General features: G+C 39.4%; 1 protein-coding gene across 1 annotated transcript in view; it reads left to right on the top strand.

Moving 5' to 3' along the window:
- Positions 1–18,218, top strand: part of TRPC7 (transient receptor potential cation channel subfamily C member 7) — a 67,163-nt gene extending 48,945 nt beyond the window's left edge. Inside the window, exons 8-13 of the mRNA XM_083799156.1 lie at positions 4,058–4,253; positions 7,250–7,471; positions 10,184–10,264; positions 12,262–12,315; positions 14,103–14,178; positions 14,910–18,218. Of these exons, the coding sequence (XP_083655282.1) occupies positions 4,058–4,253; positions 7,250–7,471; positions 10,184–10,264; positions 12,262–12,315; positions 14,103–14,178; positions 14,910–15,052 (772 nt within the window). The 3' untranslated portion in view covers positions 15,053–18,218. The remainder of the gene's footprint in view (positions 1–4,057; positions 4,254–7,249; positions 7,472–10,183; positions 10,265–12,261; positions 12,316–14,102; positions 14,179–14,909) is intronic.
- Positions 18,219–18,614: the final 396 nt, after the last annotated feature.

Genomic DNA, 18,614 nt, shown 5'->3' with positions numbered 1-18,614 from the left:
CAGCTACCAATTCTAGCAACATTTCCTTCTCTGTTTATCCTGAGTTGTCTGTGGGCCTTGCTGAATGCTGTGGTCTCCTGCTGCCATTAACTTATTTGTGAAAAGAAGGAAGATTTCACTATTAGAGCAGAATAAATAATTCAAATATTGTCAAAATTCGCTGAGGCAAAGAGTAACGCGTACTTTGCTGTACTCGTAACGACTTTGTGACTTCAGTGACTTCACAGAATACATTTCTTGGCAGACACGGTGAGAATTCTAATGAGGATAGGTGAAATTTTACAGAAAGCAAGTTTTGTAGTCAAAAATTTCTCTATTTTAATATGGGACCTGACTCAGATATCACTTGGCTAACCAGGACAGAAAAAGGCCCTCTGGATTTGCTCATTAATTAGATTGTGGCAGGTTCCAAAGGGCACTGAACTGACAGTTCACTCTGAATATCATGTTGGATAGCCTCAGTGAGTGGACAAGGAGCTACTCACTGAAATAACTTTGCATTGAGCATTTGAGAAAACCACAGCTTACCAGGACAGTAAGAAGGCAGAAAAAAAAGTGTGCCTAGATATCCCTGGGAGGGAATTGCTTTCTTAATTCTAATAATAATAATCCATGAATGTTTGGTGTAACTTACCATGCTGTTGCCCTTTCAAAATCATGTGCTGAGTTTTGCTTTTGGTGCCTTCTACAGAGTAGTCACGTAGCACCCCAGTGGCCTCTGAACTATGTTATCGTGCACTTTCTGTCATTTCTTAGATCTTAATGTTCTTGACGCAAAGGAAGTAAAAACGCAGTGTACTTTACTTCACACGGTTAAATACAGAGATTATTTAGCTAACCATAGTATACGTTGAAATTTTTTTTTTAAGTTCTTCAGCGCTGAAAAGTAGACAATTTTCATGACTCTTGCAGCTGACCCCAGTGATGTTTATCTGTTTATTGTATGCTGTGTACAGAACACAGCTCTCAAAACAGCCTGTAATTAAGAACATGCTATGCAAACAAAATTGAAATGGAGGCAAGACTGATTGTGTTCATCTTGCTTTCTGCATCACAAATCAGGCTGAAGGCTACAGCACAAGGTTTTCTGTCTGCTTCTCCCCGAAGGGAAGTGTGACTCACTGTTCAGTGCCAATGTTACTTAGAAGGCTTGAAGGCTTTTTTCTTCTCATTCTCCGTTGTCAAAATGTGATATTTTTGCAGACTGTATTACCTACATTGCTTTTCTGGCAGTGTTAAAGCTTTACCAATCGATTTAAGGAAATAACTCAATCTGAAAGGACGCTTTAAGCTTTCTTAAAGAGGAGGACACAAGACTGACATGAAATCATGGCCTTGCTGTGATCTTTTTCGATGAACAGCGCACTGCTGAAGCAAGGAAAATCTGCAACTAGATGATCACCTCTGGTCTGTTTTCTTCCTCAACTCGAAATCTTTGTTTAACTTTCACAGGACTGTGTCTATTGAAACAAAGCTCCCTTTGCTCTCTCCTCACTGCCATAGTTGGCCCTGACCACAGTAGTGAGAGCACAGCATACCCAACTCAGCAAGGAGCATCAGTCAATCTGCCACTGCCAGCTCCTCCTGCTGTCAGGAGCTGTCAGCCCGGGCAGGACTCCTGACCTCCTTTGTTCCTTCATTTGTCTGCCTCTGGGAAGGATAACCCCTCCCGACGTTGCAGGAGGGGGGTAAATTGCTTAGTTGGCAACGATGAGACGCATCAACATCTTGGAAGCTTCAGGATCTTGGCTCCAAACATCCTTGTCTCATGTTTTAGTGAGACATTCTCAAAAAGAAAAAGAAAAAAAAAAATCTTCCCTGTAACCTCTGCCAAATCTCCTGCAATTTGACTGTAGAGTTAAAGGGAGAGAGAAGGAGCCATCCAGCCTTTTCAGGGGGTAGGGATGAACTAGTACAAGGTCTCCTTAGCAATATTTCCCCCCGTGAGTGGGAGAGCTGCATCTGTCTGTAGGCAGTTTTGGGGTGCCACAGGTCAGGTCCACCTCTCACAGCACCTCCCAGTACTGTGGGCACTGTTCCCATACATGGCACTGGGAATAAGGACTATGGACGTGCGGAGAAGCAAGGCGGCTGTGCTGGAGCCGATGCTTGCCTGGGGCAGTCAGGGCCACATACAGGCAGTAATTAACTTTTCAAGGAGAACCTGGCACCACTCCAGAGCAAAGGTTAATGCCTGAGCTGCAGAAAAGGAGCAGAGACGGCGTGTTGTATTAAAACCCACCGGCAGGGTGGAAAACTAAGGGAACTTTTCCAAATTAAAAAAGGAAGGTTAATAGCAGGGTGCAGCTGGGATCAAGGCTACTGGGTTATGTTTTTTTATTAGTTTGATAAGTGACTTAGATGGTAGGTTTCAAAGCCAGAGGTTTTTGGTGTTGTACGCATTCTTTAACTGAAAATACAACATTTAATATAATAAGCACAAACCAGATTGCTACTATAAAAGTGAAGGGTCTCTGGCACATTAATGTCAGCTGCCCTTTCCTGTACATGAGGGCAGGAGACAACTATATCTCTGCACAGTGTCCCAGCCTCATGAAGGCAGCAAGGAGTGAACACAACAGCACACTCTGAGCAACATGGAGACTGAATAGAAAGCCACATTTTTTAATGATGTTGTGCAACATCTATCCGAAACGTCACTCAGGATTATTCCCCACATGCAAATGGAGTTATACTGGCTGAGAATGGTACTTAATTATTTACTGCATTATTATTACTACTACATGCAAATGGAAGTGGGAGTGCCATGAGCTGTGATGAGAGATAAGTACTAGGCTGCTGTGGCAGAAAGGAATTGCCCAGTGCTCTGCACTAGCCTTTCAAAGGGTTGAAATTAATTTGTTTTGCTTGCATGTATAGTGTAATTGATACTGGAGTAGATGTAAAGCTTATTGTTGCCTTAGGACATGTTGTAGTTTGTGTCTATGATGTGTTTTTACAAAACTGTAACAAAATTAAGCTGCCATCCTTATATTAATAATAATAATTTTTAAAAAAATCAAAATAATTTGTTAATGGCATTGTTTTCTCAGAAGACATTACCTCCTGGGAGGCCAGGGAAGACGGGAGGTAATTGCCTGCCAATATTCTAAGGATTATTCAGTAAAGGCATACTTGCTTCTAACTTAAAAACTAAGCAAAAAGCTTCCAAAATGTACCAGCTTCCCTCCTCTTCCTCCTTCCTTCATTTCTAGTTGTGGCTGCTCCCCTTCTGCCTGTTATAGCTTTGGCTCCCCCCAGGTCTCCTTCTGGCCTGTAAGTTCAGCTGCAGACTTTCCATCTCTTTGTCATTCCCTCTCTTTTTCCCGTCTTTCAACTTTTTATTTTCATCTAGTTCCTTTCTACTTTCAAGCAAGGGTAACAATAAAATTAAAATGCCTCCCTGTAACATCTTTTACTACTCCTTAATTTCAAATTCTTTAGGAATTTAAATTTTTTACTACACATCTTTGGGCATCTGATTTGTTTGCAACCTCAAAGCAGGATGGAAAGAAAATCAGACCAGGGGATGACTTCACCTGCATAGTGTTCCGGTTATGTTAATGCCAGAAAACAGAACTTTTCACTGACTCCTTCTGTGTAAAAAATCTCTCTTGCCCTGGAAATTGCATATGAGGCAGTCAGCATAGGTTCCTTCTTCCCTTTCCCAGATAATCTCTGCCTATCTTCTCTGGATGAGAAATGAGTGACTGAGTAGAAGTACTGAGCCCTAGACAAAACGTTTCAAACAGCAAGTGGCCCATGGAGAAGGAGTCCTTAATAGGGACTCAAAAGCCAAGTGACAAATAACACATCTGAGAAGAACAGATGGAGTAAACAAAGGGGCACTGTCACTTTATAGTATTTATTAGAAATCATATTTCTTTATCAGAGCAGGAAATATGATCTGGCATGTCCCTGGGTGATAGATAATGGCTTGTAATAGCTGTGCCAAGGCATCATTTTTATATTGTTGGGTTACCACTTTTACTATTAGGGTTTGGCCAGGCTAACCTGGTGCCGACTCTATAAAGTGATCATTTGCTTTATTTTTTAGGGTAGAAGAAAGTTTTAAAACCTTATTCTGGTCAATATTTGGCTTATCTGAAGTGATATCTGTGGTGCTGAAGTACGATCATAAATTCATTGAGAATATCGGATACGTACTCTATGGAGTATATAACGTGACCATGGTGGTGGTGCTGCTTAATATGCTAATAGCCATGATCAACAACTCCTATCAGGAAATTGAGGTAAGATAAGAAACTGGATTACAAACTCAATGTACATAATTATTATTGATAATGAAAATGTGAAAAGAACAAGGAAACTTCAGTTTATTCCATATGCATGATTAGAGGGTTGTTGAAACACAAATCCTACACTGTGCAAGAGTCAAGGCTGCGTCTGTCCCCAAATTAGGGCTGAATTAATAATTAACAATGAATCATTGCTATAACAACTTCAACTTCCTTGTTTTTAATGACCATCTGTGAGCAAACCCAATTTCCTTTACATGTGTTTAATGAAAGCAGTTTGTGGTATTTTTTACTCCCTGCGTTGGTTATGATAATTTATCCATGTGTATTACCTTAGCTGTGCTGTTTGCTTAAGAAAGACCAAGAAATATTTCATGTATGTTTTTTTGTTTGTCTGTTAGTTTTTTCTCTGCTCTGTAGTGGTTAAACACACAAGCCTATCTAGGTCTGAAACTCATGGATGTATATTTAACATTACATATTTTTCAAATACCAGGCATGCAATCTTTATATATACATATATATATACAAATATATATACATATGGGTGGAGGAGGAGTCCCTGGACCTGAAAAACTTAATGGCATGAGAAAAAAGCAACATTTAAAAGATATGAATACAGCTCTCAAGGAAGGTGTTTGCAGGTTTTACCCAGCTTTGTTCAGTGGTATTAATATTAGCAGACTGGATTTTTTTAAATGCTTTGGACATAAACAAATCCCTGCTCATATAAATAGTGACAGATAAAAAGATTAATATTTGGACAATGTTTATGCTGATTCACCTCTTTCTTTTGATTTGTTAAATGTCAAGTTCCTGTAGTTGGCTTTGTACTAATTATTTGTTCTAATCTTCCCTCAGAACCTAACACTGCAAAAGGCCAGAGTCAAAAACCTTTTCTTACTGTAATGTCTAATTCCTCCATGTACTGTAGAGCAAATATAGCTCTATCTTGTGTGCTGCAACTAAGTCTAAATGTCATAAATACCTTACGTATGTTCTCTGCCCCAGAAGCTTTCCTGTGTACAGAAAGCAGTCATTTCCCCAAAGATTTCTGATCACGTAAGATCAAGTGTTTCCTGAATCCTCTTCTACAGAAACAAGACTTATTACTGAAGGGGTCTCAGCCTATGAATGCATATAGTAAGTAGAGATGCCCTTGCAAGTTTACAAAAGAAAAATCTTGAGAAATATCTGACTAGATAGTCTATATTAATTTTCTAGTTTGAACTCTGTGATGGCCAGTTTCCTAGAACAAATTCTTATCATCCTTCTTGGCTGCTTGGAATTCTATAAAACTTTGTTAAAGAATATTATAACTACCAGCAAGTAAAACAAATGTGAGCTACTCATTCCAAATCCTCCTGCTTGAGAACTGGGAGAAACCTAGTAAATCTCATACTAATTCCTTTAAATCCTCAGCAACAGGGAGATTAAGGAAAAACAAAGTCATTCGACTGACGAGAGAAAGTCCCTTTTGCCAACGTATTTTTCTGACAACAGCAATGTCAATAAAGACAGAGGATGTCAATTACTTAGGAATTAAATTCCATTACAGTCATCGGGGACATGCTTTACTGTTAGCTGCAGTTACAAGGCCATATTTTTATGCTTTCCATTGAATATCACTCTTCGGCTACTTCTGTTTTTCTTCTGTTTATCCCTCAGGTATTAGTGCTTCCTGACTACATTGCATTTATGGAAAGAAAGAAATTCTTCTGTCAGCCAGAAACCAAAACTACTTCCATCAGTAGCTCTTTAGCTATTTAGCAGAAAAACATTAAAAATGCTAATAAGTGATTTCTACTGTAATTCAGCTTTAGGTTTTTGTGAGGTTCAACCCCAAAGAATGAGAAGGCCAAATAGCAGATGTGAATACTGCTCCATTGGCAGACATTTTTATATCTATGACAGAATTAAGCTCAATTGTGTTCTGCCAGTTTTTGACTGGGTTTCAGAGGTACAGGGTAATCAGAGGTTATTAATTTTAGCATGACACAGATGTACATGAGTACGGGGAATTGGCAGACCCACACCCCTATTGATGCTGCTGGCCTCCACATAAGCCACGATGAAAACAGCTGTAGAGCAGCTGTATCTCCTCCGTTCCTTTGTCTGCTAGCTGGTCCTGACACTTGGGTCTGGCCATCCTCCTATATAAATGCCAAGCAGATCCATAAAGAGTGTGCTGACCTTGCCCTTGTACTTGGAAGTGATCCTGGTCCATCCTAACAATTCATAAAGGAGACTCACAGGCACAGTGATTGATTTTTTTTCTCTACCTGCTTAAGTGGCAGGAGGTGAATGGCAGGAGAAATAAGGTGTATTTATCTGGGGACATTATGATGGCGAAAGCAAACGGGACTAACAAGGAAATAAGCTGATGATAGAAGTCAGGGACTTAGTTTCCTTTATTGGGGATTTTTTGGCCAATGCAGTGTTAACGGTTACCTGGCAATTAGTATTGCAGATAATCAGAGGCAGCCTTCATTGTTGTGCAGTAAGGCTCTGTTCCAGCCTTCCCTGCTCCCCACCTCCTTCCTCCAAAATATTTCTTTCTTTGTGACACTGACCTGTGTTTCCGCAACCTTTGCTGGAGGGAGATGTGAACTCATTCATATCCCAGCTCATGCTGACATTTCAAACTTATGGCATTTATTTGGCTTAGAGGACAAAACCGGTTTGTCTGTTCCCCACTGCTTCTTAAGAAGGAGTTTGTAGAAAATTTCTACCAAAGTAGAAAAGAGATGACATTCAGTCTAGTATTTGGAGGGCCTGTACAAAGTGTTTACTCATTTGGTCAAATTTTCCTTAGTTTTAGATCACCACAGAGAAGCCTAAGAAGACACATTGTGTCAGGTGTCTTGTTTTAGTAAACACAAGACTGATTCTAGTAAAAATCCTACCTGTATGTTTGTCCTTATGACAGCTAAATTCTTTCCTATGTACTAATTATGTATTTGTGTGTTCTTTTCTCTTCCCTTCCCAAGGAGGATGCAGATGTGGAGTGGAAGTTTGCACGTGCCAAGCTCTGGCTATCTTACTTTGACGAAGGAAGGACTTTACCTGCTCCTTTTAATCTAGTGCCAAGCCCAAAATCATTTTATTATCTCATACTGAGAATAAAAATGTGCCTCATAAAACTTTGCAAATCTAAGGCCAAAAACTGTGAAAATGATCTTGAGATGGGGATGCTGAATTCAAAACAACGGGTATGTTGCATCTTCACTTTTCGCTTTCTTTGCTTAATGGATCCACGCCTGCCAGAGACCTTCAGGAGGGGGTTACATGGTCCGCAGGTAGACCAGGGACAGAGCAGCCTCTTAGCCTCATTGCATGTTATTTGCATTGTATTAGCACCTAGAGGGTCCTCCCAGACTTGTAGTCTCATTATACTGGGCACTGTTTGGACACCTGTGAAAGAGCAATTCTTATAAACAGAGGCATTTTCCAAAGCCAAAAAAGCAAGGTCAAAGACCAAGGGCAGAATCAGAGGCACAAATCAGATCCTAGATCTGGCTCCTAATATACCCAGCAGGCCTTTATGCCTTTTCAAAACATCCTCTGGCCTTTAAGTGATTTCTGAATTAATTTTACTGCCATTACATTAATAACATTTACTGCCATTCCAGGTTTGGGAACAAGTTTCCAAGCAGGGATTAATAACACCTCCTACATACCTACAAGTGTAATTAGCAAGTTCTCTACTTGCATCTGTCTAGTGATGCGTAGCTACTAATGGGCAGATCCTGCCCCTTCCATCTCTTTTTTAGTCATTTAAAATAGAAATGTGCTTTGTAAGCACCAGCTGCATGGTGGCACACTTTTCCCATCAAAAGCGAGTGTCTGCATGGCAAACCAAGAGAGATGCAAGAACATGCTTAATGTCCAGACCCTTCCCAACAGAATTAGTTTTGTTCCTCCCCTGGGGAAATGCCAAAGAAATCAGAGAAAATGATGTTACCCATGGAAATTTTTGTCTGCAATGTTGTACAGAGCATGCCTGGCACAAAGTGTTCCTAGCACATACATTTGTAACACACCCAAACCTACTCACAGCACAAATCCACCTGCAACATTTCTGCATTACACTGGAGAAGAAAAAGTCCAAAACATTCACAGGAACTCAGCTGCAGCTGCTTGGCCGCAGTCATCAAACTCAGTGGATTAAAAGATGTGAGGAGACAGCTTTGCTTATTTAATTTTCTCAGCTCAGGTTGGGTTTGAAACAAGAGAACGACGCTGGGAATTGATTGGGGGAAAAGAAAAGCCCTCCAAAATGTGTTGTCTCATTTTTTATGGTCACTGCATGCGAGAGGCTGGTGTTGCTCCTCAGCAGGCTCACCAGCCCTTTCCATGGCACTTTGCTATTCTAACAGTCTGCTCTCAGAAGTGAGCAGCCTACCCCCATTTTTAATCTTGCAGAAGGGAAGAAATGGGACAGGTTACACCAGGGAAAGGGAAAGAGAGCTTGGAGAAGGTTCTGCAGTTTGCCTTTGTGTAGCCTGCTTTGGGCTTTGTTTGCATCTCTGGGTTTTCCTTGGAGGAGCACGCGGCCTGGCAGGATGATGACTCCTGGTGAGCCACCTGGCTCCAGGCAAAGCCCACAGCCTGGGACAAGATCAAGCTCACATGAACCTCAGAGAACTGCGTATTTATTGGGCCTACTCCATGTTTTCATATAATTTAACTGAGTTCCTTATTTGTGAACAGTTTTTAAGTTAGACAAACATGTGGGGGCATTTTAGTCCATAAACTGATTACTGAAGGACCCGTTAGAACAGTGAATTCTTGAAATTAAAGAAATATTTTTTCCTGTATCTCAAATAATGATTTGGAAAGATAATCTTTTCAAAACATTATTTTAATCAAACTACACAATGTCTGCTTAGTCTGGATTTTTTCTGCTTCAGAGCATAAAACAAAGTAACACAATTTTCTCTAAGGTTCTCCTTTGCCAAGCCATATAAGCAAAAGTGTCTGGCTTATCCTTTCTTGTGGAATTCATGCAGAACTCACAGTTTCCATGGCTTTGACATAAGCAATGACAACTCCCAGTCATTTCTTGTTTGCCTGTTGATTTTTTTCGCAGATCATCTCTGTATTACCATGGCACACCTGGTGAATGAGAAAGAAAAAACAAACAAACAAAAACCAGAAACACCATTATTTCTCAGGATCTCTGGGCCTGTCAGAGATGAAAAGCCCTTAACTAAGGCCTGCCCTGTACATACACTTGTATGCAGTTGCAAGGGTCTGTGATACCCACTGGCTCCTTCGGGTCTATGATATGACTTAATTCCTTTGAGAATGTAATTTTTTTCTTTAGCACTTGGGCCAAAAAAATTCATGGGTGAATAATAATGTCAAAGAAATCTGTTACAAATATTCTGTGTGTTGTAAAAACTCCTTAGAAGCTACTAGAGTGCAAAATTAATAGCTCCAATGTCATCTGATTTAAAAAATAAAATAAAATCTGTTTTAAAAAAGGAGTATTTTTTCAGCTAATTGAGTAGCAAATTGTACTGTTGTAAGAGAACTGCTGAAAATCAATTCAGTTTCAGAATGTTTTCGTAGGTGCATTGACTTGTTCTCTATAAACTTATTTATTTTTCTTCTATTTTTTAAATTGTGTTCTACTTTGATAATCACTAATCTGACAAATATATTTTGTTTCTCTTAGCACCTTCTTGTCCAAATCTTGTGTGAGCATGCCATTTTTGTCTAGACAATTTAGAATCTTTTTTTTTTCATTAACGTGTGGTTTTTTGTCTTTCAAAAGTTCACTTTTTTAGACCTGAATGTGCTGGCTTTTATCCTACCCATAGATCGAACCATTTCTATAAAGCTCTGTTTACTTTGGGGCTGCCTGGGTATGAGAAGCTATCATCGATTTAATCTATCATGATGTTTTATAATTTCAGAAAGTTCGCTTTCAGTCTAGCACTCGAAACACAGAAAATTATTCGGGGAAGAACGCTTATAACAAGCCCACGAGATATCAGGTAATCACAGCATGAAAGCAAGAGCCAGGGAAGAGATCTGTCATTGAAGAGCTCTGCAGGGGTCGTATTCGCTCTGGTCCAGCTGCTGCCAGCCTGTGATGAGCTGCGCTGTGGCTTAGCACGGCCACAGGACCGGGCTGGGGCACCTCACGTTCACAGTGCTCGGAGACAAGCGCAGCATATCATCCATGGCAATAGACATGGTGTTAATGTATGTCACGCTAATTAATTCCACTCAAGGGTGTATAATTTAATACAAGAATTATCATTCAAGCTTTAATCTCCCGGTCTTGCATTGTCAGCATTTCGTTTTGTCATGACACCGTGTCACGTCTCCAGCCTTTTCATTACCATTTGCATGTGCTTTCTCTGGCAGTAACTTGTTCTGCAGAGCTAAACCTGCAATGTGGTATGGTCCAAAAACACCCGTGACTGCAGCGGTGGCACAGGGCACCCCAGCCATCACATGAACTAGCACAGCTGTCTGTCTTGGTTGGAGCATTCGTGCTAGCATAAATATTTCTTGTGCAAGCATGTAATAGGATAACACAACAAGGAGAAGGTGCCCCATGGGATTTATTTTTTTTTAACCATAAAATGAAAAGAATTCTGATGGGAACTGGTATGTCTGAAGGAACTAACATTAAGGAGAGTTGAGGAAAATAATATTTTAATGGGGTATGATGTGCAATGGCAATTCTAAGACTTGTTTGTCATGTGTTGGTGCAGCATCCAGCACAACGGGCTCCTTGTTTTAAAAGTTGTCTAGGCTTTTGTGCCAAGACAGTAGGTGTCTCTAAAACTCAGTTAGAAACAGAATTCATTCGTTCTGGCATCTTGAGTTAGTTGGCTTGACACCATCAAAGACGAAGGGAAGAGAGATGATTGTCATGCTCAAACTGGCACTTGTGCGTTTCTGACATTTTCCTGTACATTCAAACCCACAGGTAACAGAAAGATGTGTCAGCCTCTGCTGGACTCATTCTCTTCCTGCAGCTATTATTTCTAAATGAGAACACCTAATGTTGGTGGTAAATTAAGCCCTTACTTCCAAGGCTGAAAAAGCCAAAAGCAGCTGTGAAAAGTATCTGTTTTCAAAGAAAGAGATAACTACGTTATTTTACTTTCCTAATGTTCCTACTAGGTTTCTCTTCAAATGATCTTAGAAAGTTTCTATTGCTGCAGGAAGAATTTGTCCAAATAATACAAGAAAGGTGTAACAATCTTGATTATCTAAATACAAAGAAGAACAAACTTTGATAATCTGTCCAGCAAGCTTTCTTCTGCAACTGGGAAAAACCTTTGAAGTAGTGGCTTAGCTCTGAACTGTTTTCTTTAGTGAGATTTATCAAGTGATGTATCTGCGTTTTGTGTACCTGGTGTACATGTATGTACGTGCAGTGCTCTTGAGGGATACCAAAAAATACAGTTTGGCATTCGTTATCAAGAGTCTGTCTTGAAGTTCTATTCAGGATTTTCTTGCAGTAACCAGGTTTATTTTTCTAAGAGGTTATTTCATTTAGTGTAGCAATAAGGAACGGTATCAGGGAGAAGCAAGACTTAGAAGCCACAGGGGCAAAAATGAATTAATTTCCTAAACCTAGTGGCAGAAATATCTATCAAGTGACTAAATAGCCTCTTGTTAAAAATGGTCACATTCTTCATATTTTGTTTCTGTAGACAAATCTGAATACATCGTGTATTTGACAGACTAGGCAGGCACCCTTGAACTTTTGGCTTTCATCACGGACAGCAGTTAATATAGGTTAGTATTTGAGTAGTGGCCATCCACAATACCAGCTATATGGAAACTGAAGTAGATAGATGTTATCATACTGTTCCAGGTAATAATAGCATCCATTGTTTATGTTGATTCCTTGTTTTATTCTAAATATCCTCTGTCATCTGTTCTGAAAAAAAAAAAAAAATTAAAAATTCTTTTTGGACCCAGGATTTCCCTACTTTCCCCAAACATTACTTCATTTATGTTTCCCCAGGTGGCAACCCTACCTCCCTCTGGATTCTACTACCTTGGCCATCTTCAACACACCGTACGTGCACTGTGCCTCATCTCTGTTGACTTAATTGACTCACCTGCTTAGCCAGATGCCTCTTTGAGACAAGGACAGAGAGTCTTAAACACCCCATATTCCATGACTACATGACCTATATATAAATGACTGGATCTTCCTTTGATGTTCACATAACTTTAGTACCATTATAATTCAGAGCTGACTACTAAGAAAAAAAGAGCAGGTGTATCCATAGAATCGTAGACTGGTTTGGGTTGGCAGGGCCCTCAAAGCCCATCCAGTTCCACCCCCTACCCTGGGCAGGGACCTACCCCCAGCCCAAGCTGCCCAAGCCCCATCCAGCCTGGCCTTGGGCACCCTCAGGGACAGGGCACCCACAGCTTCTCTGGGCCTCTGGGCAGCCTGTTCAGTGCCTCCCCACCCTCAGAGGAAAGAATTTCTTCCTTATAGCTAATGTGATTTAGTCTAATCTGATTCCTTAATTCATGTTTCACGCTCTTTGACGTGTTTTTCAGTGATGTTCAAAGCAGTCCTAATTGTGCTGGAGATAGATGAGCTCACACTAAAAGTTTTGTTTTTTCTTTAATAATGTCCATCGAGTCCAATAAAACATTTTCTATCCTTTTTCTATCTTTTCTTGGATAGTCACTGAGGTCTCTGCTGTTTGCAGAGGATGCAGAAAGCTTTGAGGGCATAGAAATCTTCATCGAACCTGTCATTCTTTTGTCTCAAAGAGAGCTATTTGAATACTACATCTTTCTGGAAGTGGTTAAATCAAAATAGGAGAGTAAAAGTCTCTCCTATTACACTCTGCTTCAAGAAGCTGCTCCCAGCACGACAGCATGTGCTGCCTTATCTGCATGAGGCCCTCCGAGACTGAGTTGTGGTGATCATGCACTTGGGTACCCAAAGAAGCAATGTAAATATCTGATAACCAAATTTAGGTATATCTGTTGGGACACCTAAATCATCATCTCTGATAGAGCAATGATTTCACATTTCTCACACTGATATCACTGGCAATGATGCAGGCCTTCAGCTGTAACCCACTGTGTAGCTCGACTGCCAAAGTTACTTTCCTTTTACAGAAATGTTAACATGCATTTTTGGAACAATATCACATTGCAAGGTCGTATTCATAGCCATCTCCTACGATTTCCATATTTGCTGCTCCATACTAACAGTCATCTCCCATGTTATAAATCTACATGGTGTTATTTTTACCCTGTATATGTATGTCCCTTAAAAGCTGCCATTTTCACTCTTGCCAAGCTCTCCATTTTTGTTCAAACTCATTTTCTCTGTCCCTCATTGTCTGCTTTCTCTCCATAAGCCTGAATTCCAAAGCAGAGTCTTTCTTTTTAACCTTGGGTCAGATGTTCAGCTCATCGTCATGAGTGGCTTTGCTAACAACGTTAATTAACCACTTATTCCTTCCAGTAAATTATATTTTATTGATATATTAAATAGCAACATGCTAAAAAAACAGTCTGGATCCCATTTCTTAAATTGTTACTGCATCATCTGTGTTTTCATTCTGTCCATTTGTGTGCATCCCACAAACACCCCGAAGTATCTTTATGTGCACTCATTATGCAATTGCTGTCAATCAACTATTTTAATACAGAGTTCATAATATAAAGTAGAGAATAAATGAAGAGTCAGTAATAAAATTCCCTTTGTTTCCTCTGAGGCCAGGCTTCATCCTTAGAGAAATCAGGCGCTTGAATTGCTCATAATAAGTCTAGAATTAAGGAGGTGTGGATAAGCTCATGTTAAGATAAGTGTTACTGTTCTCTTTTCAGAAAATAATGAAACGTCTGATTAAGCGGTATGTACTGAAGGCTCAGGTTGACCGAGAAAATGATGAAGTCAATGAAGGCAAGTGGATTTTTATTATTGCCACAAATTAGAGCATGTAATGTTATTGCTATTGATATCTCCAGTAAGAGGATTGAGCTTAGTTAACACCTTCTGTGAAGAGAGAGCATGCTCAGGCTCACACAAAGGCGAACAATGGTGACTCTGAGCCACCTTAATGCTCTGAAATATTCCTTAGCAGAACACGTGTATTGTAAGATCTGTCTACACTTAGTCCTGCTCTGCCCCACACCTCTACCTATCCTTGCTTTACAACGCCCAGGGTATAGCCAATATCTGGCCTTCTCTTGGGGTCTAAATAAAGCATTTTCTTACTGTCCTGCCTATGCTTAGCCAAAAGACTTTTTTTTGGAACTGGATAAGGATGTGCACTGCCATGGTGTCATGTAGAAATTTTAAGTAGATGGAAAAGAAACTCATAATACTTTCTCTCTGTTACCCTTCTGTAAATGTCCTGTGTAGATGGGGATCCATACATGGAGAGGGAATAGACTTTAGAAGAAAGATGAACTTTCCATACACTCTTGCTATTTCTGTTGGTACCACTACTGCAAGTACGGGTTATTTACTGTAAAGCCAAATATTAGGTGTATGAACGCAGTGACATCATATAGAGTGTCACATATACTAGTGACCAAGCACACTTAAATAAATGCTCTCTCATGTCTTAAAACCATAGGGATGACTTCTTTGATTCAATATTGCTAACAAGAACACTTTCCTCCCTTTAGGAGAACTTAAAGAGATTAAGCAAGATATTTCTAGTCTCCGATATGAACTCCTGGAGGAAAAGTCACAAGCTACTGGTGAGCTGGCAAGACTAATACAGCAGTTGAGTGACAAATTTGGGAAGAATTTAAATAAGGACATTTGATAGTGGACACAGCGAAAAACAACTGGTTTTCTAAACATTTTTCAGCCTCAACCAGCAACTTAGGAGGGCAAAAACAGTGCAAAAGATGGGTGCCACATGCTCAACTTTTGCGAACTAGCAAGTATTGGTAGAAGCACCTTGCATTACTCCTGTGTTTGGTGAATTACCAGTTAAATCTTTTATGACACAAAAGTGACTTACTGGTAAAAATACATGCCCTTTGACATCAGAAACAAATGCACCATAGGGAAGGCACCTTTAGTTAAAAGCAAAAAAAAAAAAAAATACAAAAAACATATCTTCATCCACCTGACTCCAGTGAAGGGACTGTGCTTGTTTATACCAACTCAGACTGTACTGATCAGAAGTGGGTGGTCTGAAGAAAAACTGTGCCAAGCAAATACTCCTTGCAAATTTTTAAAAAAATCCTAACCTTGCGTGTGTACTCTCCTTTTATGTTTACATGGGCATCCATGAAGATAACTTTGAACAGCACTGTGGATAATGAAAAACAAATGAGAAATCTTCTGCTGAAATGACCGAGGCCAAGTGTCTCAGGTGGAGGTCATCTACTTTTTAGGCTGAATGACAGAGTTGGAAAAATAAACAAAGCTTGTTGGGTAAAGCATCCTTTCATCCCTCTGCTAGAACTTGATAAAAGGACTCCCAGTCAAAAACTCCTCTCTGCCTTTTCCAGCTATATTAGCTAACCCACTAATGGATATGGTCTCTTCGTACACACCTAGCCTCTCTTTTATCCTCAGATGATCCCAGCTTCAACAACAGTGTACTGAAATATTCAGATCTCACTTCCCAATAATATCCGCAGCAGAAATAATATATATTGTGCTAATGTGTTCAGTACAAGGAAGAGCATTAATCCAACAACAGCGACACAACTCTGCTCTACTTATGGATTTCAGAGGTCAGCAAGCCATAGAGTGAGATAAATCATAAAGAACATACCCCAGTAGTTTCAAACATTTAAAACAATATGAAAAGGCTTCAATTCCACCAAGGACAACGTGAAAAAAAAATATTAAAAAAAAAAAAAAAGAGAGAGAGAGAGAAAACAAAATCATTGGAGAAATGGTTGTCTTGAGTTATGAGTTTGGCTCTTTCAGAAGACCAGGAAGGAATTAAAACTGCTTTAAAGGCTGCAGTAATACAAATAATCAGACTGCATTTTTATGAATGGTAAACAATAAGTTGATGCAAAGCAACTACAGACTTCGATTGCTTGGGTTTTTACATTTAGCTACGTGATTTCAACTATTTAAAGCACACCTTACTACTTGGGAACCACTGAATGGACCTGTTTGTTTACAAGATACACCTATAAGATGACCATTGCATTTAGGTATCAGCTAAGAAAAACAAGCAGAACCAGAAGGTGACCTGTGATCAGTTCTTAAGTGCCAGATGAGAACACAGATAGCCTAATAGAATAATAGTTATATTTGTACAAAAACATTAAAAAAGAAAACAAAATAAAAAGTGTACTGTACGTAGATCTGTTTAGAGAAAAAGCAAAATACTGTATTTTTACCTTTAATAAGATTATCTTGTATACTGTAATATTTTTACCTAAAAATGGGAAAAAATAAAATTACCTCATAATATTTTGTTGTACACTGGGTGAAATATTTGCCTGATCATTTGAATATCCAATACATGGACATTTTATTGTTTTAATGTGATGGGTGAACAACAAAACCGTTGTATGAAGCAATTTTGTCATAGATTTTCTGAAGCCTGAAGGAGTCAAAAGCAAAATTTTAACTACCATACATTTCAAGGGAATAAACTAGGGAATCAGAAGTTCTGCAACCAACTATAGTCTGCAAAAGCGACTCCTTATTTGTGGTGCTTAATTTGAAATTATTCTTTACTTATTAATGTATTTGTAAAATACATTTTGTTCTAAGAGCAGAAGTTCAGTTCAGGAGGCTAGACACATATATTGAGGGTTCTGAGTGTGCGATCAAAAATTAAATAAGTAACATTTGTGCAGTAACTTTTAGCTGAGAATATAACTGAAAATACATTTGCCTCTGCATTACCCCATCTGTATGAGGTACTTTACTCTGCAGCACAGAGTAGCATTTCCCAGAGATGTTGTTGGCAAATGTGGGAAATCTGTTACTTTTGCATGATAGCTCTTACAATGTAGTGTCAGGATGAAACATTTAGAAGACAGCATTCATCAGCAAGTACTAAATGCCAGTCTAAGACAGCCACTGCATATAATAATATTTGCAGGAATGGTAACTCACTGGCCTGTCTTTCCTTACCTAAATCAGAAAATGGTGCTGATTTCAAATATCATTCTTTCCATGAATATCCTAGAATATCCATGAATTTCCTAGAATATCTTCCATGGTAATGCTGCCATTTTTTCTCCCTTCCAACCACCACGCAAAACTCATTTCTATTTTAGAAAACCAGCTCGGTTGCATCAGCCTTGTCTCAAAGATTTGTCTCATTATGGCTCTACACCTGCCTCTTGAACAAGCATTACTTTACCCTTCCCATTCAGTGTTTTAACATTTCCCAGGAATGTAAGCAGAATCCTTCAATGTAGAGCAAATAATAACCATAATTTCCATTTTTCATCATACTGCATGCTAAGTCACATGAAAAAGGTAAGTGGAAATGAAATGATACACTTACATTTTGCATATTTAAATGTAACTCAACAAAAGGCCTGTCCTAACATCTAGCAACGCCAACAGAAACATTATTCTGCTGCTCAGTATAGCAGTCAGTGCACGTTCTGGTCACACATACTGTGAAGAGCTTTGCTGAATTACGTGGGCCTATGCAGAAGCACGGCCATGCCCCACCAGCTACCACCTGCTGCCCTGGTACCATCGGTATAAATGCTGCCATGGCTTGCCAGCATGCTGCTCTGCATGCAGAAATATATCTATGAAAGAGCATAATATTTTCTAGAACTTCAAAAGGAGACTAAAAGACATACAGGAAAAATACATTTTAAAAATGTGCTTCTTCCCTTTTTATGTTTACATTCCACGAACTATCAAGGCACAGAGTTTTCTTATATAAATATTCATGACAAGCAAAATCCCACTACTTCAGAGCACTTTTCTCATCTGGTCCCAGGAACACACACAAGGAAGCTTCACACTATGTATTAATGTGCTATCAGCAGAAATTATGTTAAATTCACTACATAGTTTATTCTCCAAGCTCTGTTTACAATAAATTAAAGAAGCCTTCTAAAAGATCCCTGAGAGAGCTCAGAGAGTTTGAAGAAGAAAAATCAGAATAGCTGGGACTAGACCTGGGATGTGCAGGGCCCCTGCCCCATCTCCCATCGCCAGTGGGCATGCCGGTGTCACAACAACTGCTCTGATGGCTTAAATTTGATCCAATTCATAACGGTTCTTACATATGGCTTTGAAATATAGGATTTATATTTCTTGGACAAATTCAAAATGCAAAGGGATGTTGCTTTGCCCAAACTATTTGTAGATATAGAGTTATGACATTTTATGGGGGCTCAGAAAAAGATTACAAGGGTGAATATTCTCCGAGA

This window comes from Anser anser (genome assembly GCF_964211835.1).
Source record: "Anser anser genome assembly, chromosome: 14".
Taxonomy (NCBI): domain Eukaryota; kingdom Metazoa; phylum Chordata; class Aves; order Anseriformes; family Anatidae; genus Anser; species Anser anser.
This window is presented reverse-complemented; position numbering and strand designations above follow the sequence as displayed.